The 22,505-nt window shown below is 47.1% G+C and overlaps 1 protein-coding gene across 6 annotated transcripts in view; it reads right to left on the reverse strand.

The window, feature by feature from the left end:
• Positions 1-1,047: 1,047 nt before the first annotated feature.
• Positions 1,048-22,505, reverse strand: part of WDR59 (WD repeat domain 59) — a 49,245-nt gene continuing 27,787 nt past the window's right edge. For 3 of the 6 annotated variants that reach the window (XM_048316639.1, XM_048316640.1, XM_048316644.1), the window contains exons 17-28: positions 21,282-21,351; positions 20,856-21,009; positions 17,208-17,264; positions 11,141-11,274; positions 9,652-9,733; positions 7,709-7,821; positions 6,540-6,687; positions 6,375-6,447; positions 5,196-5,322; positions 4,633-4,775; positions 4,170-4,205; positions 1,048-2,746 (exon numbers count right to left, since the gene is read on the reverse strand). In XM_048316639.1, coding sequence (XP_048172596.1) covers positions 2,511-2,746; positions 4,170-4,205; positions 4,633-4,775; positions 5,196-5,322; positions 6,375-6,447; positions 6,540-6,687; positions 7,709-7,821; positions 9,652-9,733; positions 11,141-11,274; positions 17,208-17,264; positions 20,856-21,009; positions 21,282-21,351 — 1,373 coding nt within the window. In that variant the 3' untranslated portion in view covers positions 1,048-2,510. The remainder of the gene's footprint in view (positions 2,747-4,169; positions 4,206-4,632; positions 4,776-5,195; positions 5,323-6,374; positions 6,448-6,539; positions 6,688-7,708; positions 7,822-9,651; positions 9,734-11,140; positions 11,275-17,207; positions 17,265-20,855; positions 21,010-21,281; positions 21,352-22,505) is intronic. The other 3 variants (XM_048316643.1, XM_048316642.1, XM_048316645.1) reach the window with 3 other exon arrangements.

Consider the following 22,505-nt stretch of genomic DNA (forward strand, 5'->3'; position numbering starts at 1 on the left):
CTGCAATTCAGAGCGAGATTTGGCCACACTGGGGAACTTTCTGCACTTTAAAAGTTATTCCAAAGAGCAGTGGGTGCTGGGACAGGCAGTCCGGGGTGGGCAGCACAGAAGAAGGGGCTGCTGTGGGGCACCACCACACCCTATTTCTGACCTTTTATTGCTGTCCCGTACAGCAAAGGCAACAACGTTTCTCTCTTCCACCGGCTCCAGGCAGGCAGGAATAAGCCGTTCGTGTTTCCGTGCAATAGTCACCTCTGCATGGGGTGAGGCTGCTCCCAAAGGAACCACCAGACATGCTGCAGGGGTGTGAGAGAAATGCTGGCAGCATCCGGGAAGGAATTCCACCTACCTGTGCATGGCTGCACAAACAGCCACAGCAAGGGCTTTTCCACCTTCCTCTGAAGTGCTGGCCCTGCTCCACCTCAGGGGCATTCACATACTATGGAGATGGACCGTAATGGACGGTAATAACACACTAAATACCACGATTTGTCGGTCCGTCACCTTTAAATAACAAATCTCCTCTCCCTTCCAAGCTACAGGAGCACTCAAGCATGGAAATGAAAATACTTCCAAGCTGAATGGCTGTCACGCAGGAAGGCGGAGGGTGGGAGCCCTCACCCTGCAGCTCCTGGCAAGGAGCACCCTGGCCCTGGGGCTGCCGTGGCGCCGGGCAGGACCTCGCTGCACCCGCCTGCTTTCCTGGGGGGCAGACGCTGCCCAGGGCCTCCCCAAGCTGCAGGATGTGGGCTTTGGTTTGCCGGCAGCTCAGACACCGCCTGGCTTCGCTTTCCCAAGAGGAGCCTCACAACCGCGGGCAGTTCTGAGTCTGTTCCCAGCCTGCCAGCACAGTGTCCCAGCCAGGGCTGGGGGACCCAGTAGCCCCACAGCTGTTGCAGGGCTCTGCTACCACCAAGCCCCCTGCTTTGGGGTGCAGGGACAGGGCCATGAGTGCAACACTCACCACCCACTGGGAGGGCGAGCTGCTGGGGGCTCCCGACAGAGGGAGAACCAGCAGAACAACAGCAAATTCTATCAGAACAGCACTTAAAAAAATAATTTTAATGTTTTAATTGTTTAAGATACATCATCTGTTTATTCCACAGCAGGATCCCACAGCCTGAGCTAGCACAGGGGTTGGGAGTGGGCATGGCACATGGCCCCACTCAGGAGGCAAGCGTGGGAGAAGGGATCAGTGCTGGTACAGGTGGGGATAGCTCCAGCTGGCTCATCCCTGACCACACATTCGCCCAAATCCAAAGCTCAGGCTGAAGCCAGTACTGGAGAAGCACAGGCTGCACGCTCCAGGTGTGCACACACTGCACAGCAGCATCCCTGCACTGGGAGTGCCCAGTAGGCACGGCCCCAAACACACAGATCCATCAGTATATTCTCCAGTTGATGCTCCACAGAAAGAAAAGTCATAAACCTTTTGTGTCCATGGATCCCACCATTCTTCTAGACCCCCTTTTTCCCTAGAAACTGCTGTTCAAGAGCCTCATCACTCCAACAGCAGCAAATCTCAAATTATCCATAATTTTCCCCATAGAGCTTGGAGACAACAGCCAAAAGGAGCTGTATGGAGTAAGTGTCCTCTTTGTGTTTTCTCAGTGAGGGAGCAAAGGCTTTCCAAAACACCACATCTACGGAGAGATAGTGTGGATCCCAAACTCAAAAGGCAGATGCCTTTCCCAGTCACCAGGAAGTGTCACCAACAAGACAGGGACAAGTTAAAGTGCATTTTATCACCTGGTTAGAGCAGGAGATGGAGACACCTTAAAGCCTAACAGTACTAAAACTATCGGAAGCAACTAATCGCAGGGAGCTTGGGTGCCTGGCTGAGCTTCTCATGCCAGCCACAGGTACTGACCAGTGAGCAGAAAGCTATTTAAAAAGTAATCCTGAAAAATGCCATTTCCTTCTCTTGCTGTATGGGGAAATCTAAACGATGTAAACAGCCATTCAAAATAAGGACCCTGCTGCTTCCAAAGAAACTCTGAGCAGTTCCATGGACTATTTCCTCTTCAAGCACCATTTACAACTCACCTTTAGAGCTTACTGTTGCTTGAGAATTATTTCTGCCTTAATTGTGTAAAACAACTGTTTTGCTCAGTATGAGCCCATGTGAGGAGGCACCTGGAAAAGACTCTACATTGCTGGAGCGAGTTTGGCTCTGCCAGGTGGGCCCTTTCCAGGGGAGATTTCAAACACCTCTTCATCCCAAACTAACCAATATTCACACACCCTTCTGCAGGAGAGAGCAATTTTTCTGGTCTGACATCCATGGCCAGCAATGGACACAAGGAATTTGGTCAAATTGGTCTGAAAGCAACCTGGGAAGCGTAGGAGTAATGGAAGCACTTGTAAACATCACCACAGCACATTACCAGGACATCCTGCTTCAGCTCCTTGTGGCAATCTCCTCCAGACAGAGTGGAGCAGAGCTGACTCAACATGGCTTGGGAATTAAATATCCAATCAGTTCCCGGGTGCCCCGCTGTCCCCACTGCTCAGAAGGTGCTCTCGAGCAGGCAGTGGCACCCACAGCCCGTGGGACAGACCTCCTGGGTGCGAAACCACTCCATCATGTGGCTGGTGTGGCCTCCGTGGCCGCACGTCAGGCAGAAATTGGAGGAGCCCCGCACGGCCACGTGGCAGATGGCGCACTGGAAGGTGAAGCCCTTGCAGATGGCGCACTGGGTGCCGCGCACCTCGCTGCGGCAGTGGCTGCAGTACACGCCAAACTCTGCCGGAGGAAACACACGGAGAGCAGGACAGTTAGTGCTGGTGGAATTATGGACAAAGCAGCCCTGCATACAGCCCCTTGCTCAGCAGATCAGCCCCTTAAACTACCCAAGGATCTGCCTCAAAGCTCCATCAGGATGGGATGGCGTTCAGAGATCTTGGTTTGTTCTCCATATGGCATTAAAGGAACAGGCAACGGAGTGCTGGGGCACTGGCTGGCCCAATTCCTCAGCTGTCTGCTGGAAATGTGGGTTGGATTTCAAGCTTTGGAGACACTGACACATGAAGGTTTCCTGCTGGTCTCATCCACCTCTTACCACTAGGAAGTGTCACTAAGCAAGCAAGATAGCCTCCATTTCTCATCAGAGAGCCCGGAGCACACCCAATGCCTCCTGTATCAGACTGTCAGCCGTGGAGCTGCAAAGGCATTGGGGGTTAAGTCACCTGTTTTCACTCCAGTTACTCCTCAGAAGTTGTCCTGGCTGACAAGGTGAGACTACTGCTTTTTCTCTGGCATCCCTTAGCTGTTTTTCTCCCCCTAGGTCAAGCACATCTGTTCTCAGAGGTCTGTGAAGAAGACAATTTGGCAGCTGTCCTTAAGCTAGGCATCTACGCTACTGAAAGTATTTTGGGAGAAAAGTCCTCTTTACCTATTTGCTGGCAAGATCTCTAGTTAGAGATCTTGCAATTTTAACATAAGGACACTTCAGCCCAGGATCAGAGATGAAGACGGGGCATTTCAGAGGGAATAATGGACATTCATCAGCACAGAGCTGAGCACTGCTGCCATGGCAGTATGTGCATTTCCAGCTTTGCTGGAGAAACGGTACAGTCTACAAAGCCCTTGAACCAACACCTGCAAGCCTCACCTCCACCCAGAGCTGTGAAAAAGTCAAACCCATTTACTAGCAGTGCTAACCTCTGTCAGAGGTTAAATGCCACATTTTCAGTGATGTTTCAGTAACCAATGGACACTTCCTCTATGTAGCAGGATGCTCTGCCTAAGCCAGAGCAAAACAGCTTGGATCTTACCTTACTTGCAAGCTGTCAGTGATAGATTGAGGGGGGAGGGGGGGCTGTTCTTAAGTGCTGAAGGATGCTGAAACCCGCTTGATCACACTACCCCAAATTAGACCCATCACATGGATAGGTAAGGCAAATGCTTCCTCACCAAGGCTGGCATCAACAGGGATGTGAAAGCCCTGGTAGGGAAGGGAGAGGCAGATGTTTACAGAAGACAAAACCAAAGAGCTGATAGCTTCTAACTCAAAAATAAAGCACGTTCTGCTGAGCAGGCAGGACGACATTTTATCTAAATTTGTGTGACTGACAGTCAATCACTTCATACCATAAAAGACCAGTTCCAATTTTAAATGGTGAAAATTTTTAACACACCTCCCTTAGGTGTGTGTGAAGATCCTTACCTTGGGTGGGGACACCCTCAAGGTCACTCCTCAAAGCTGAGGGAGAGAGATTTGCCCATGGTCATTGCTATGGGTGATCAGTGTCTACCTGATAATTATTAAGCTAGCCTTGCTATTATTAATAACCAGTGCACTATTAATTTTGTATACTGTGTGGTAAATAATTCTGATTAAGGTCTTTTTAGTCTAATGATTATCATTATATTCATCAATTTAAATAAACCCTTCATATTTTATTCATATGAAATAATTGGTTTGCCATCACTAATCCTGTGGAACAATTGGTACCAAGGTTCAATTACACCTATATAACAATTTTAAACCCTCGTGACTCCCTTGGGTGGGTCTCTCAGATAAACTTTGTCCATTCCATCCATGACACATCCCACCCTGCAGATTGCATGTTCCTAAGCTCCCGAGGCAGAGCTGTGGCTCTGCCTGGGCAACTGGACCAGCCACTCACCAATTCCCTTGTGGGGATCAGGAGGACATGAGACAAACTTCAGAACCTCAGCCCGCTTCTCTCGCAGGCCCCAGCGATAAAGGATTTCTCCATAGCACTTCTTAAAGTCATCAAATTGCTGAGTGTTGGCAGGATCCAGCAGCCTAGAGGAACAAACAGGCTTGTGACTGATTGACTCTCAGAGACTCTGGATGCAATCCTCTTTCCAGCAATGGCTATGCAACCAGCTCACATTGCTGGAAGTAGGGTACTTCCCATGTGTTGCTGAAACATTGCTGAACACAAACTGCTCTGGCCTTGACTTGCTCTACACTCCAGAGTGCACACTCTGTGGGTGGACTCACCTTTGGGGCCCCCACCATGGCCTCTTAGGGATGTATCATGTGTAATCCCAGCAGTGTTGATCCGCAGGATGAAGCTTCTTCAAGTAATTATGTGAATGACAAGGTCTAGGGGCAGGTGTGGTACTGCACTGCAGCAACAGAGACCAGGCCATGGAGTTGCACGTGACTGAGACACAAGTACGGCACCTCTGAACACCCCCAAGGCACGTGATAACCTACCTTTTGTTTTTCTCATGCTGGTCTTTCTCCCGCTCCCGATGATCAGGATACATTAGGTTTCCGTAGCGGAAGTCATCTGGAGAAGACTCGAACCAGGGAGTGGAGGTCTGCTCCGTGTCTTTGTTTGCTGCAAGCACCAAGAGGCTGTGAGTGCATCTCCCCCTTCAAAACTGGGGTCAGGAAGGGACATGAAAAACCACAGGTTTGGACACCTGCATTTCTGTCCTGTCTCTGTCCTACCACCCTTGCATTCCAACAAACACTGCCCCGCCTCCAGGAACTAAGTGCCAGCCTCTACTTGCCAAGTGCTTCTACTACACTTCTGGTGACAAGATGGGAACGGGGATCACCAGGCAGAAATCTGATGTGGAGGAATCCCTTTTGCCTGCTGCTTTAGACAAAAAGTAACCAGGCAATCAATCCCATAGAGCTTGCTTGGGAACATTATTCCGGGCAGACCTGGGTTCCTCTTTCCGAGACAGGGAGGACTCTCATTACCAGGACTGGTGTTACGTAAAGGGGCCTCTGTATGCAAGGTACTGCCCCAGGGGCAGGGAGATAGATGACTGCTAATAACTGCTACAAGAGATTATCCACTCCCCTAACCCCCATCCTCTCCTCTTCCCCATGTCACAGGTACCTGGATATCACACTGAAACTTGGTGCTAATAGGGATGATGCTGCCCCAGGCCGTGTATATCACTAGGAATCAGCCAAAAGCTTCAACTCTGACACCAGAGCCCCTAGGAGTGACTGGTCTTTGTCACCTGTGCAGCTCAGTGAAAAACCTCTGCAGATATTCATGGCACCCAGAACCCAATCTTTCCAATTGCTGCTGTTTTTCCAGTGAGAGGAGAAAGCACAGCACTGCTTTTCCCCCTGAACCCTGTGAAATTAGCTGGCTGATGACATTTTGAGGCCAGTTTCGATACTCGTTGAATGAAGTATCTACTAAAGTCAGAAGGTGCAGGTCTCCAGGAGCCTTGACATGGATACTGCAAGGCCTGCTCACTTCCAGCCATGGAGTCACACCTTGCTGGCCAAACCCCACAGTGCTGCTCTGGCAGAGCACATCTGCAATCACAGCCAGTACTAACTCTCTCCTTTCCCCACCACAGGAGCCATCTAAAACCTTCAGAAGGGAGGGAGATTCCTTTATTTACTAGCCAAGTCTCATACCTATGCTCCAGCCTCCAGTGCCAATTCCAGGATCTGACATGCTGGAACAGGAGCCAGAGGAAGTAAAGCTGGGCTGTTGAGGGGGAAAGGAGAATAAATCATGTCATCTATATGAGAGACGTTCAAAGATATCCAAGACAAACGGGAAAGAAATGGCAATCGTACGTATCGGCTGTGGGAGGCCAGGTTGGAGGCACGCTGAGGAAAGGGAACACAAGAGCTGGGGCACCCCTGGAGCCTGGATTGGGCTTCAAACACACTGCAGAGCATGGCCAGGGTCTGCACGTCGTGGAGCTGTGAGTAATGAGCCAGCCTGGGAAATGAAAAAGACAGTGTGAAACCAGGCAGAATTCAGTGGCAAAACCATTAAGACTCCAGGGCAGCTAATTTCAAGCCTGTTGCATGCATGGGTTTGGGTGTCATGCCTGCCCACAGGACACACGTGCACTGAGGGACTGGGTTGGCTTCTGTGTCACACCTTTGAGGAGCCAAGTTCACCTTCTGAAAATGCTCATGCCCTAACTGGTGGGAGAAGGATGGGAGCTCTGGGAATCCAGCAGTACTCATGCTCTGATGTAACACCGGAGCCATTAGACTCACTCCCAGCCACAACATCTTTCTGACAAAGCCCTCTGGGTGCAAGCATCCTGCACCTAGATCACAAGGAAAAAGCCCTCTGCAAGTTTTCTGGAAGGCTAGGAAGTTTCCAGTTTGCTCTGAAGGCTAAGAGTGATAAAGAACAACCTGTGCTGTGCTCCCACTGCTGCCATGCAGCAGGAGAGAGCTCAGCCAAGCAACAGTATGGAAAGCACAGCACACAAATCCTGCACTTCCAAATAGCGTGGATGGACAAATAATATCAATTACTAATTATGTGCCCTCCTGAGCAGATTCACCACCTGGAAGACATTTGTAGCTAACACTTGGCTTTGAGGCTGCTGGAATGACTTCCCAGTAAAGCTAGATGAGAACAGGGAACCAGAAAGTGAAAAAAGGTGTTGCACCAACAGGCTCGTTTAGTGGGGAGCAGGAAACCCAAATCTCCAAGTCAGGCATTGTGGGCATAGAAAGCAGAGCTCCGCCCGTGTCTGGCCTATTGCTCAATGCCGACCAAGGAAGACCTGAGTGATAGGTGGAAGGTCAAGGGCTGTTTCCTGAATGCCAGAAACACATTTGGAGCTTCCTTTTGTGATGCACTGCAGGCTTGAGACAGAAAAAAATCCATGCTATGGCACTGTCCCAAATCTGAAATGACCCCTTACACGTACATAGTTATGGAAGGCTCTGCTTCAGCAACCGTTCCCCAACCCCCCCCCCAGCATTCAGACACGTACAAGGACTCCAGTAATTGACGTCCAAATGGATGTTGTGCCCAAGGTATCTCTAAATCTGGGTCGGACTTCGGTCCAAGACAGAGATCAGTGGCTACCATGGCCAGTGACCAAACCTGGCAGACAGGAAGGAAAAGCAGCAAAGCTACAATTACGATTAACCACACTCCCAGGGCATAGGTGTGCACAAATTCACACACAGACAGATAATAATGGAGCTTGTCTGTTTTGCTAGGTTTTTTTCCCCTTGACAGCAGGGAACAGTTTCAGTCTCTGTGTCACAAATAATACAGAGAATAACACAAAACCAAAGCTTTCCCCGTCCCACTCGCCTTGTGTTTGGGTTAAATGCAAAAGTCTATAGTCTATTAGTGCATTTTATATTCAAAAGCCTCAAAAGGGTTTAGATTTGATACAGTTCTTGGGTTCAGAGATGTCTGGTGGCAGAAAGTTTACTGGTAAATCATTATTTGCATGAGAAATATCCTTTTGATTAGTTGTGTCACTGAGCACTATTCTCCTAATGCAGACTGGCACAGACAGGACACAATTTGCCATTTCTGCTTCAAAAGTTTAACCACTTCACACGAAATTTCTCCTTCATTTATCATCCTCTACTCTGGAAACGGTTCCATCTTGTCAGTCTCTATACCACTGATCTAGGACTGTTTTTCTGCTGTGCCTTTAAAAATGGGACAGTTAGAATATTCTAGGGAAAAGGAAAGCTCCTAGTTTAGCATGGAAAAAAAAAAGAGCAGGAAAGGAAAAAGAGCATGGTGCTAAAAAGACAGCAGAAATCAGAGAACTGACAACATGGACAATAAAGAAAAACCACATGCTCCAAGTACAAAGAACAGACAGAAAAAGCAGTCCCAAAGCTGCTCTCTGTGAAACCAGAGAGAGAAACAGGAGAGAAACCAAAACAAGGACTGAGCTGAGTAAGAGAGAGCACAGAAAGGAAACAGGAAAGATGCCACTTCCTACACTGCTACAGAGCACATGAAACTGTAACTTGCAACTCAAACCTCCATGTCTGCTATGAGCTGCACTACAGGCTGGAGTTACACGAGACAGGGAAAACTAAGCAAGAAACTCAGAGAAATCTTGCTGAAGTTACTCCACCCAAACTCTGGTCCAATGTGGACAAACCAGACTGCAAGAGGAAGAACAGACAAAGGAGAACTAGACCTACTTTCTCTCTTCTGGTCTTGCAGAACCCACCAAGAAGCAAGACAACAGCTTGAGTCAGCTTGTGCTTAGGTCAGGTAAGCCTATGCATGTTCCTTGTCCAGCTCTAGGAAGAGCCAAATGCTGAGGAGATGTGCACAGCTCCTGTGGCACTGCCAGTTCCCCCCATCTCTTTCAGGTGCTCCCATGTCCTGTCAAATGTCCTCCCTGTTGCAATGGACTAATCACAGGGGAAAGCATAGGCCACAATAGCCATTTTTCTCCTATTTTTAGCTAAAGGCAAATAGCCAGCCCCATTTTGGGGCCCCTGGGCCCAGGCTCTCTTGGGAGAAAATAGCTGCAGTTAGCACCCAGTGCCAGCACAGTTGAATGCCAAACAATGGGAACAATTACATAAGTACAAAAAAAATTACGGATCAAAATGCTGACAGCAGCTAGGCAACTCCGTGCACAGTTACCCCATTTGATGACTCAAAAGCAGGCTGCATTCCTCACTTTGCCTACAGGAATTCCCTGAAAAATGTGTTTCACTCAGTTTGGCAAACAGCATAAAAGAATCTGTGTGTAGCCCTGGGAAGGAATCTCTTGATGCCCAGAGTCAGGGAGGTGAACACCACCTTGGTGGCTGTTCCACAGGCCTGGTTCACCAAGCAGAGACTCCTGGTACAGCTGCTGAACCCTGGTGGCCATTTGGGTGTCAGTGAGCCATTGGAGGGTAGCACAGCACGCTGAGGAAGAGGTCTGATTCCATGGCATACCTGTACGAGATCCCTCCGCCCCACAGTCAAGGCTGAGGCAGCATTCTTCTGGCAAGTCTCCTGGATGTTATTCACGTTCAGTCTGAAAAGACAGGACATAACTCAGCTCATATTACCTACGAAGGTGGGGAGGAATGGGGGGAACGTGGTTCTGGCAGCAGTGAGCAGCCCAGAACCTCCAGATCAATGTGAGCCTCTTTGCATGGCCAGGATTCCATCCCATCCTTCTCTGTTATTCAGGGATCACTGCCATCCACCTCCCACTATTCATTTTTGCTAATACACCACACATCGAGTCCAGCTCCACACTAGCCAGGATTGATTCTAAGCAGCACCATTTCCAAGAGGGTATCAGACCAAACTTCTGCCAGGATATCACGAAGTCCAGAATCATTCTTGTCCCTAAAAGCTGGTGCCATTGGTTACATGGTCCTGCTCCCATTCAGCCCATCGATCTGCTCTGGCTGACCCAGAGGGAGATGGGGGCACACTGGAGAGAACCAAGCCTTCAGCCTGTTCCCCAGGGGGTAACACACCCACTGGGAAGCCTTGACAGGCTGGCAAGGTGAACTGAAGAAACCCACATGGACTTTTCTGCCTCTCATCAGAAATCTTCCCAACACTTCAACTGCTTGAGATTTTACAGTACATGGAAAAGGGTGAGGCTGTTTATACAAGATGTCCCAAGAAGAAAGGTCCAACAGGTTTTTTTAAAGAATATTCTTTTTAATAACATAGAAAAGGAAAGAAGGAAGGGGTTTTTTCCTCTCTTTCTTTCCTCAGAAAGGAAACCTGCTTCTTCCCTGGATGTCCATAGACTGGAAATTCTATTAAGGACCAGACAGTATTACCAAAGCTAAGAAAGAAAAAATTCAGGAACAGAGGTTTTGTAACTATGTGATTTAGAAAGTCTGGAAAAAGGAAGCCCTTTGTTGAAAAAAAATGCAAAACCAACAAAATCACAAAAATGCCCACAGAACTCCATCCTTTCCATGAAAGTGGAACAATTTGCAGTACAAATCTGACATGTACAACCAGGACTCCAAGTGGGAACATATCAGATACTTCTGAAAATAAAAAACTTTATGAGCTATTAATAGTTTTACAGAATGAAAATGTGCCTTTACTGAGATTTTTAAGCCTATGCATTTAACATGAGATTTGAAAAAGAATTTCTACTGATAATTTCTCTCTTTAGCAGGTGAAAACCTCAGCCTGTGACATTTGCAGTGACAATGCTGAAGCACCACTTCAAACTCTGTTTACCACACCCCATGACAAATTTCTTCCCTCACACTTTTCAGATTTACAGGAGACAGGTCCCCTCTCACAGGCAGTGGGATACCAAAAAAAGCAGTGAGGCAAGAACAGAGGAAGAAGGTAGAGAAACATTCAAGAATCCATGCTGACTGATGTCAGGATTAAAGCTCAGCAATGCCAAAGACAGCTGGTTTCATTTGGGAAAGGATGAAAGCCTGTGTGTACTCACATGTAGAGCTCTCCCAGCAGCTTGTGGACAGGCAGCAAGCAGGAAATATCTTGGATAATAACTTTCCCAGCAGCTTTGATGGGTCGGTTGTTGGCATCTGCCCCCTCTCGTTTGCCTTTCCACCTCCTTGATTTCTGCAGAACAAATGGCAACGTGTTACTGGGGAAGAGGACTGCTTGGGTGGGCTGCTTGGGACAGGGAACAAAGCACTAGGGTCAGGAACAATGCAAGCAGCACCCAAACCTGCCTTTCAGAAGGCTCTGTGTTACCCTGGAAAACATCCATGACATGCCCAGGAGAACAAGCATCTCCATCTGTAGGAAGTGAAAAGCAGGTCAAGGCAGCGAGCTCAAGATCAAACTCACTCAAAAAATATTTTGTGAGTTTTCCTATGAAAGCCAATAATAGAATAAATCAGCATCGGGATGCCAATCAAACCTGGGCAAATTTGGCAGGAGGACCATTCAATTCTCATTCTCTGGGAACCCTTTGCAGATAGACCACTGCTGACTTCAGCCAGCGTCAGCATGGAGACATGCGGGAGGCAGCTGCTGCTTGCCCTTCACCTCAGGGCAAGCCCACAGCTCCAGTCTGTCTCTAGGTCTGCCCTCTCACGGTGAGAACAGCCCTGTTCAGCGCCAGCACAGGGCTCCCACATCCTGCTTTATCAACAGCTTCAAACAAACAACTGGCAGATGATAAAGCAGGGCCCAAGTTTTCCTAGCAAGGATCCGTAGATACTATGCTCACAGCTACTTACAGCTGGCTCAGGACATAAAAGGTGGGAGAAGAAAGGAGAGGAAACAACAGAAGGCAACAGAAACAAGAAGCCAAGATTCCCAAATACTCCCTGTAACAGATACAGAGGCCAACTTAAAGCCAAGCTGCATAAAGCTACCTTAACTATGTGAAACACCATAGAGTATTTGTCTGGTATCCTGACCTCTTCCAGCTCCTTGCTCTAGGAGAGTGAGGAGGAGGGACGAGAGTATGTGTGGCAGCACGACAGGCAGAAGGCACTGGCACTCTACTGAAGGAAGCACTGGCTGCTAGGCAGGGTTCCAATGCTTTGCAATGCTGCTCTCCTATGGCGTGTTCCCTCACTGCCACACAGAGCAGTGTTGGACCAACACGGAAGCGCCTGCTCATGCTGAGTTAGGGAGGCTCTCCCAGGGCGCTCATGCTGGGCTTCCCACACCTCATCGAAGCAGAACAGCCCCTCTCTCAAGGGGCCAGCAAGGCAGCCCTGTGCTGATGGCTCTGCGAGGCAGACATGGCTCACACAAGCTCACACTGGTGCTCCTAAAGAGTAGACTGGGATACAGAAAGAGCAGGACTTGGATCTCCAAGCAGGGTCACCTTTACTGTGGGTGTAAGGCCAGCTCTGGGATGGCTGAGTGCCAAATGGCTTTTGACCATGACCATGCAGTCCTGTGAGAACCTGGGCAGCCTTATCAGACACAAAATGTCCTTAAAAAACTCCTCATGACCTTAAGAAATGCCACTGCCTGCCTGGCCCAAACTTAGGCCAGTGTGCTGAGGAGCTCTTGCCATGCTGAGCATACTACTAACACATGCCACAAAAAGCAAAAAGGATGAGCTCCTAAAACTTCTCTGAACACTGCACAGCTGAGGATCAGAGGCTCCAGCTTGACAGTAAATGAAGAAGGCATTTCAGCCTCAAAGGAGGTGAAGGTGGGTTTTTCTAGGGATGCCCATGTTACACAGCATCACCATTCCCCTGATCTTCCACCACTCCCCAGAGTAAAGAGGAGCAGAGATTGCATGGTGCCCAACATTCAGAGGTGTGAAACACTGGTAGGAACAGGGCTGTCAGCATCCAGTGCTCTGGAAAACCTGACTGACTAGTTCTCTGACACATCCCCACAAACCCTAATTCATCCGAGAGGAATCCGCCTGCAATACTTATCTGTCCCCTGAAGCTGAAAAGCACTATGCAGTGGAAAGTGGCTAGAATGGGGTCAGGTGGGAGACCCACCTCTCTTCAGTCCATCCGTTCCTAATCAAGACACAGTCTGGATCAGCTCTGCCTCTCTTGATGTTGGGCAGGCTAATCCTGTTTTGATAACACCTTAAAGTTTAGCTGCCCTTCCCATGCTGCAGGATGTGGGCTGTATTACAGCAAGGTTCCCAAGTAACAGTGGCACCTGTACCTCATTCCTTTGCAGGGCAGCAAATGCTGTCTCCTAGGTGAGGCAAGGAGCTGCTGATGCTACTAAAACCAGGATATGAGCGAAGCTTGGGAGCCCCAGCACAACGACATGCCAGGAGGAGAGAGCTCAGGCACTGTCCTGGAAGGGCTACCAGGCTTTTCGCAGCAAGAACTTATTTGTGCTGTGTCTGAACAGATATTTGAGCTCAGGCTTGCAGACACAGAACCACATTCTGCAGGGCTATCAACGACAGTTTCTAGAGCCTGGCAGGTAATTTGGAGAGCAACTTGCCACCTCCTGACCATCTGTAAGCCAGCTGCCCCCAGGACTCAGAGTCGATGGAGAGCTCCCTCTGCCCAGTCTTTGGGAACAGATTCAACCTGCTCCTGTCCCCTGCAAGAGCGGACTGAAGAAGCCTCCCAACAGGCATTTCAAGACTAGAAACATGGACAACACATATCACTTTCCACAGGCAATTGAGTTTGGTTTTTTTTTTTTTTTTTTGGAGGAGAATGACAACAAATGAAGATGAGAATGAAAAAGAGCTCTCATGAATGGTTTCCACTGCTTGCTTTTAGCATATCACCAGACAAATGGAAACACTAAATGTATCAGAACACCCTGAAAACTTGGACTCAAAACAAAATTGTCCTGTTTTCTTCCTTTTAACATTGCTTATTTACTGGCAAAAAGGGAAATCCTAATTCTTTAGTGGTGCAGCTCCAGGAGTGGAGTTAGTTGGTAGCCACAGGCCCTGCTTGTACTACACTTCCATGCCCACCACTCCAAGCCCCTAAAGCTGTGACAGAAAAAAATCATAAAGCTACAGGTAGAGTCACCATTAAAAATGTCTGGGTTTTTTGCAATTCAGGTTTACCTCAGCTACAGCAAGTAAGAGTTAGAAAAAAACCCCCACAATCAGAAGTACGGGAACCATCATGGATTGGGTAAAGTTCATCACCATTGACAGCAGAAGTTCTACTTTGAATCCAGTCATTGCTGGTGTTAATTACAGGAGTAGCTCTCCACCAGGTGGTATCTGAGTAGTTTTAATAGGGATTACTAGAGACAAAGAAAGCTCTAGGTTGGGTTTGTCTGGCCAAGGTCCACCTCCCTCCCATTCTGCCTCTTCTCCCAGGAGGAGCTCCCACTATGGTGTAATCAAAAGGTGCCACCTAGGCTCAGGGGCATTAGGGTAGAACAGGAAACACATCTCTTCCTAGGGGCTTGAGCACAGGTCAGGATGGAGAGCAGGGAACATAACAGTTGGAGCTGAAGCAGAAATCAACATGCACCAAGCTAGCTACTGGCAGCTGAAGGACAAAGGCACAGGTCTTCTGTACTGCCCACGACATTTCTAGCTCTTTCTGAAGCCTAGAATCCATGCCAAGGAGAACTGCATCTACCCAGCTGCTCCTCAGTTTAACAAGAGGAAGATACAAAAGAAAATAGCTACAGTGATAAGTAAATTAAGACTTATCAGTTCCTCAGAGCACGAGAAAGAAAGAAACCAGAGCATTTATGGCAATCATGGGGTTGGAGGTGACAGCAGGGAACAGCACTGAATAATGACTAAAAAAGCCAGCCTGCACCTGCACTACTATACCCAAGGCTGTAATTTGCTGCAATCTGAGGTGATAACGATGGCAGTAAATGGGTTACATGTAGAAACAGACAGCCCAAGAATAAGCCACCAACTGCTTTGTAGCAACCACCATCATCGCTGCATACTCAGCAGCAGGAGTTGCGAAATGCTTCGTGCCTGCTCGGAAAGGATGCTGAACATTTGGGTGTGTGTGCCTTTGGATCCTGCTGAGGCAGGCAGTGCTCTAAGTAGGATCCTGAAATGTAAAGTGCCTGTTTCACATCAGCATATGCAAAATTTCAGGGTTTGTGGTATAAACTGGCGTTAGTAGGGCAAAGGTAAAGGTTGTGAACAGAAGAGAACAGACTCGATGACAAGAAATTAAGCTGCAATAAGTGATGTACAAAATAGTTAAACCTGCTCAAGTCAGGTTCAAGCTGCTTCTCATTTTAATTTTTAAGTAAAATGCAAAAATTGCTTCCTCCCCATAGAAAGCTGTGCTCCTTTATTCTGAACAACTGCCTACAGATTAACTCCCCCGTGTGGCTCATGCAGCACTGCCTGAATTTTCTCTTCAAAATAATCAACATTTACTATTTGCAGCATCTCCCACAGTATCAGGCACCTGCCACAAAGGTACTAAAAATATCCAAGGCCCTTTTGAATCAAGTGCCCCACAGCAGGAATATTTCTTTATAGCTTCCATCAATCAATATCTGGCACCTGCCCTGAAGCATGGGCACTTCAGAAGAGTAGGCTAGAAAGAAAGAGGAATTACTGCTTCTTGTAAACTTGCCAAGTTCTTGCTTCCCCAAACACCTTGAGCAATGCTCAGCTCTTCTTCCAGAAGGAAGGCACGTGATTTGCACTAATAACCTATACCTCACGTATGCCTGTGTCTTCACCCTAGGCACTGCTGCCTGCTTTAGAGAGTCAGCTTAGCCTCTTCCAAAGGTTATCCACAAATACAATCAATCCTTCAAGGCTTGGACTAACCCCTGCATCCCTTTTAATTATACATTACAGAAAATTTTAACTTTATCACATCACTACTTGCTCTTCCTTCCAGGCCAGTGGTAAGGGAATTAAACTGTGGCTTTTGTGCTCTACAATTTACCACACAAGCTGGAAAGTTCCTTGCTTGATTTTCTTTCTTTCAGTCTGCTCCTGATTCAAGAGAGAACTTCATTTCTTGCCTCTGCTGCTCACATCTCTTTACTGGCTCTTTGCAAAAAGCCTTGATGGAGTCAAGTAAATTACTTCTGGTTTCTTTCACCTATTACTTGCTAGTACAGTCTTAGAACTGTTGTAATTAGGAAAATTTGATCCTATTATACCAAGTTAAATTAGGTGTTACAGGATTCTATTTTATTCCCTGCTGTCTTATGAAGAGAGCATGAAGGACAGCAGCTGTGAAAAAACAGTTGTTCATGCAGACATTAAGACGAACAGACTTAAAGAAATCATCTTTAAATTGAAATGGAGTTTTCTGAGCTTTGTCTATGCTTGGAAGATGAGTGATGAAATAGTAATTGCCCAAAGGTACAGCACAGCTTGAGCAATCCTGGTATCATCAAGATGTTCATGAATGATGTTGGAGCTTGAGGGACATGTGGACCTGGCTAACAGAAAACAACTGTCAAAGCAGACTTGGAAGGGCAGGTGCCAGGAAGAGGGAGTACCTGCCAGGGTGGCTGAAGTGCAACCACTCTAAATGAATGCAGGGTGGTGCAATTCCAAGGGTTGGGAGAAGATCGCAAGTTAAGAAGAAATTCTATTTATTGATACAGGAAATAAGACTGTGTGGTGGATTGCACTGGGAAGTGGCAGCTCATTTTAATGAGATGACAGATTGTTGTCAGAAACTCAACCAGTTTGTTTCTTCCACAGCTCTGATCTTCCCTCCCTCTCCAGCAAGGCTTTCTCTTTTCAGAAATTAGGTGCTCTAATGTCAACCTCACCGGTTGGTTGATGATGTATAATAATCACTTAGCTCCTCTACAGTGAGCTCTGTTTCTTAGAGGTTGATCTTTTCTTACACTTCAAATTACCCGTTGGCATCCTTTCCTGACCACAAGGCCAGGTGAAACAGGCATCTTGTAGGTCAGTAATTGCACCCTGCAAACTACTGTCTGCCCTGCCCACTTACACATGCATCTGCTCTTGTGAAGCCCTAGGCCCTGCATGGAATGCGAGTCCCCCAGCTCTGTGCAGGTTACTCAAAGGCAGGCAGGTGGCATTTTATTCTTGGGCCCTTGGGCAGAAGACAGGGTCATATCAAGGACAGTATTAGCACAGCACACAGTACCGGGAAGTCGTTAATTGCTTGTATGGACCAACGCCGCCGGGCAGAGCGAGGAGACATCTGTACGCGAAAACATTATACCCAGGAAAAGGGAAGAAAGACACCAAGAAAATTAAAGACAAAGGTAAATAAACTGAAATGAAAAGTGCCCTGAACCAGCAGAGTAAAAGATACTGTTCCCAACGGTTCTGGTACACAATGAACAGTTGCAAAGCACGATCCCCACTTTCATCCTCATACAATTGTACTACACAGCATTACCTATGCCTCTGGCAGAGCAAGGGCTGCTATGTCTGTGCCCCACACCAGCCTCTACGAAGACTTTGGCAAACACAAATCTGAATAAAGTCTTCCACACAGAGTTGTATTACTGGAAGAAGCACTGAACTGTTTCGTGTGACCTTGTTCATACCATGAACTGAGGAGAGGACAACACCTAAGTGCCCCACATGCCTAAACTCCAAACAGTTATAGTCCTCTTGCCTGAAGAGGAAGGCAGCTAAGTGTAAACTGCATCATTTTCATTTTTAACACAGCTGCCCAGTGCCATGGCACAGATACCTGCAGGAAGCTAAATAAACACTCCTGCTTACTCAGATTCCCTTTAACATCCAGCATCCTCCAGAACTTCATTCACTGGAACTTGCTGTAACTGTTCACTTTCATTGTAAACAATATGTCAGAATATTAGAAGGGATGTAGAGGCCTTGGCAGGGCCATGTGGAAATTGTCATAATGGGTTGAGAAACTCATTCAGATTGCTCACTCAATCAAATTCACTGACTGACTATGCTGAATAGCTCCAAAGTAGGCTTTCATTAGTAACTTGAAGATATTTCAGTAGGTACTCAACACAGTATTATAGCAACAACAAACGGAATCTTTCGAAGCACATTACTGTACACTCACTTGAAAAAAAGTTCTGTGTACAGATCTAAGAGTCAACACAATAAAAAGGGCTATTTGGGTCAGGTACAATGTATTTTGCATTTGTTTTCAGCTGATGATAGACAGTCAGGACCATCAACCATGCCTTCAGCCTCTATATCCCCTTGCATCTCACTGCTGGGAGAGCTCTACAGCCAGAAAGTCAAGGCTGGCTGCAGGGCCCCATGGAAAAAGAGAGTAGAAGGCTGCAGCCATGTGCTACAGGTTCCTCCAGCAGGCCTCACAGAGAAGGAGAAAAGGGTTAGTTAAAGGAAATTCAGTATAGTGGAAAAGCAGCAAAACCAAGCTCAGTCCCACCACCAATGCCCTGATGGGAAGCATAAGGACACCACTGTCACCATCCCCATGTACAGCAAGGCTGAGCTGTCCCTAGGTCCCCACTGGCATGACCCTCTAACTGCAGGGGGAACAAACAACTCCATGGCACCTTCTTTAAGAGTTCAAAACACTGATGGCACTGCCATGGTATACATAAAGCTCCTCCTTTCTGCTGACTACTGCTCCTCAGCAGGGTTCTTTTGAGGAATGAAAAGGAGGGAGGAAGAAAGGAGGAGTGTGCGTGTGTGAATAAAAAGTGAGAAAGAGATATATATATATGTGAGTGTATGTGTGTATATATATACACATATTTAAATGAGCACAGAAAGGCTCAGAGCCAGATTTAGTTTCATTTTGGCTTACTAAGGAGCTCTCTGCTGGAATCAGCAGCTCCCCTGCCTTTATGGGAACATGACATCTTTCCTGTCTAGCAATGGGCAAATTTCATTTGTTTGCTAATGGTAGTGATGCCTGTGGTTACTACATGGGATTTAAATACTTGGTTATGGCTGAAAAATTCAGTTTTGGGGCTGAAGTTGTCTGACATCAGAGTTTGATGCACAAAATTTCAACTTTTATTTAATGCAAACATAAAATCCTTCAGCTTCAGAGCAAGGAGTTAACTAAACTCAGGGTCTGGGCTTTTTAAAACTGTCACAGTGAAATAACAAAAATATGTAGGATTGATCTAACAGAGGCCCTGACATCAACTCCTGAAGAATCAGAAAACATCTGCTGAAGGGAGATACAGGCTTTTTGGGGTTTTTTAAAGACTATTTCATCTGCAAGAACATTTGAACTAGCTCCCTGCTATGGCTCTTACATTTATTCCAGCATGCAAGGAGATAGCTCGGCAGGGGAAGGGGAACACATGACTTTCCCCTGGCTTTCAGCAGACATGGCTGCACACATGCTTTTGTTCTCTTGAATTCTTTTACACTGTGACAAAAATCTTGTTGCCATCAATACAAGGGCTGGGGAGACAGGTCACATGAAATTGCACCAAGCTGGTTCCACATGTTATTTTTAGCCTTGTCTGTCATCTTAGAGAGGCTGTGTGTCGGAGACAAGCCTGCTGCAGAGGACAGAGGTAGGTCTTTAAATAAACGCTCCTACAAAGACTAGGACAGGCTGTAATTCTTGTACCAGGCAGCACCATTTTCTCTTTTCATCAAAAAAAAGTTTGTGTGGGGAAAAAAATTCAGAATGGGGACTCAGTCTTCTGGGGTCTGTATGGAAGCAGAACTTGCACTGGGGACAGGGGCTCTCCCCGCAGCTGGGAGGTGTAATGACATCATGTAAGCAGGACACAGTCCCATAGACAGGGCTGGCTGTCACATCCAGCACCACCAGAAAAACAAGACTTCTTTCAGTGCCCAGGAAGGATAAAGGTTCAAGGCTTTGACTTCCTCTGCTCCTGGGACACAAGTTCTGAAACTCTTCTGCCAGCAGAGTGCAGACAGCTTTTGGCTTTCCCTAGGGTACCTGGAAGCTCTTCACTGCTGCAGGAGGTTCATGTCCTCTGCACGGGCAGTGAACAAACTACTCAAATGCCCCAAATTCTGAGGCTCTCAGAGGAAGGTTACTGCATTTTTGCAAGCCACTTCACCCCCTGCTGAAGCACAGTTTGTTTCTAACAACCTGCTCAGCCTACTGCTCCCCCAGCATCTCCTCCAGGCACATCAGGCCCTCACAGCTGCTTCACAACTACCCTGCCGCCACCCTACAATTACAACAGGTCTTCCTCAACCACTATGTCCCAGAAGGAAACAATCCCACTCTTTTCCAAAGCCTTGTAAACAGGAACAACAGCAAAACCTGCACCTAAACCAGAAGTATGTGGATCAGAAGATCTTCAGAGAATCATGCAGTAATTATTTTTGTTTAAAAAAATGAAAGGTTCAAAGTGGCACATATCCCTGAAAGAGACACCTGAAACAGAAATAACCAACCACATCCCACAGTCCAGGAGAGGTTGACTGTGAGCTGCAGAGAGCCACAACCCTTTGCAGTTATATTGTCAGGGAATACCCACCAGAAGAGCAAGAGCTGCCTACATGTACTTATCTGAAGACTACAACTTCCTAGAGGGTGAGATTTTAACCCTACATAATGCAAAGGGAGACAGTATACAAACACTGTACAATGCTCTGAAGGGAACTGTGAAGGGTCAGCATAGAGAAATATCAAAATAAGTAGGTCAAATGCTAGAGAGGATCGGTAAATAAGTTACTAATAGAAGATAAATCCATTTGACAGAGCTGCCTGTAAAAAGATGTCTTTTTGAGAGCAATATAAAGCTTTTGTTACTAGCAATGCTAAAAGAAAGGAAAACAGATCATGAAAGCTGAAGTGTTGGGAGCAGTGCTTTGGTCTGGTACTTACCCTCTCTTTGTAGTAGAAGGAACTAATGGAGACCTGCTCCTTCTCGCTGCGTGTTGGGCTCCCACTGTACAAACGCAGGTTGCCCGGAGTCTCAGTGCGGATCTTCATCGGAGTAATGAGGCCACTGTGGTATGCTGATAAAGCTGACAGAGACCTGGAAAAAAGGGAAATACACTTTCAGGGGCTTTTCCCACCAAAACATCCCGCAGACTCACACTGACATCTCCACTAACCCAAGCTGCCAGCAGTGGTGCCACTGTCTCAACAGAAGTCTCTGCTGAGGCCCAGTGGTGTAATGGCCCAGGCTCTCTGCACTGAGGGCACAGCTAACACTAGAGGGGAGTAGCTCCAGTGTAGGACCTGGTATTTTCCTGCTTTCCTGCCCATGACAGCAGCATATCTCAAAAAGCCACACAGGGCACTCACCTGGGTGTGGGCTCCATCGGGGACACGGCGCGGTGCATGGTCATGGGCCTTGTGAAATACACCAGGTACCCTGAAGAGACAGGACATGGCATAAAGATCATGCAACAAGGAGTAGATTACTCAGGGGTGGTTCAACTTAAATGACCAGATTTCCCCATGTATCAGAGGCAATGGGCCTCTGATACCCTTAGTGATTTTAAACTGAAAGCAGACAACCACATTCTCTCAACCCAAATCCACTCCCTGCAAACCCACTACAAAGCACAGGGTTTTTGAGGTGTTTCTCTCAAAACCACAGTTTCAAGTGGCTTACAGCTGTTAGAGAAAACATGGGAAAAGAAAATGAGCAAATACATGCTGCTGTTTTAACTCTCCACCAGAACATGCCAAGCACTGTTACTCCAGAGGTAAGTGAGGTGATGTTTGGCAATGCAGAGAAACCACTGCAGCTTGTACAACTCTCTTCTCCAACAGGAGAGCCCCAGCCATCTGAGGCCAACTCCAAAGCACTCTCTCACAAGCCTTACCCTGTTTCTTAGCACCTCAAGTGTCTTCAGCCACCTACTCTTGCAAGAATTTCAGGACTTAGCAGGTTTCACTGAGCCTATTCAATACAGTATTATCCTGTTTTACTTTTGCTTGAGAATTCGGTGAGGAAAGCAGCTCTCAAAATGTTCTCAGACTGGGATGCAGTCAGATCCAGAGAAGGCATGTGTGCATCTGAAACAGCTCAGTGAAACTTAATAGCTCTTACTCAGATCTTAACCTGGTTTTTAATGATCTTTACCCCATAGATGCTCTCCTGGAAACCTCGGTGTGATTGTACCCCATCTCCCATTTAGGAGAAGTTTCTTAGTGAGCTTGGGAAAGCTATTTTGGACAACAGAAAAAGTGTACAATGAGAAAAGAGTGGTTAGTAACGTGAATATGGTTTCAGCAAGGGGTAAATTCAACCCCAAATCACAGGAATTTTGTGAAGACTGACTGCCAGAATACACCCAGTAATGTGATGATGGTAGGAGAGAACTAGGCAAGGAAAACAGCTATTCCCAGTGTTCTATAAAAAGAGATCTGTCAATACCTCTGGCATGCCACAAGCCAAAGGTTATCTCTTCAGCTAGCCCTGCATTTCCAAATCTTAAAGCCCCACATGCAATGCCAACTGCATACAGTTGCTAACTAGTCTCATCTATAAATTTACCACAGTATCACTACTTTTACACC

The sequence above is a fragment of the Corvus hawaiiensis genome, chromosome 12, assembly GCF_020740725.1.
Source record: "Corvus hawaiiensis isolate bCorHaw1 chromosome 12, bCorHaw1.pri.cur, whole genome shotgun sequence".
Taxonomy (NCBI): domain Eukaryota; kingdom Metazoa; phylum Chordata; class Aves; order Passeriformes; family Corvidae; genus Corvus; species Corvus hawaiiensis.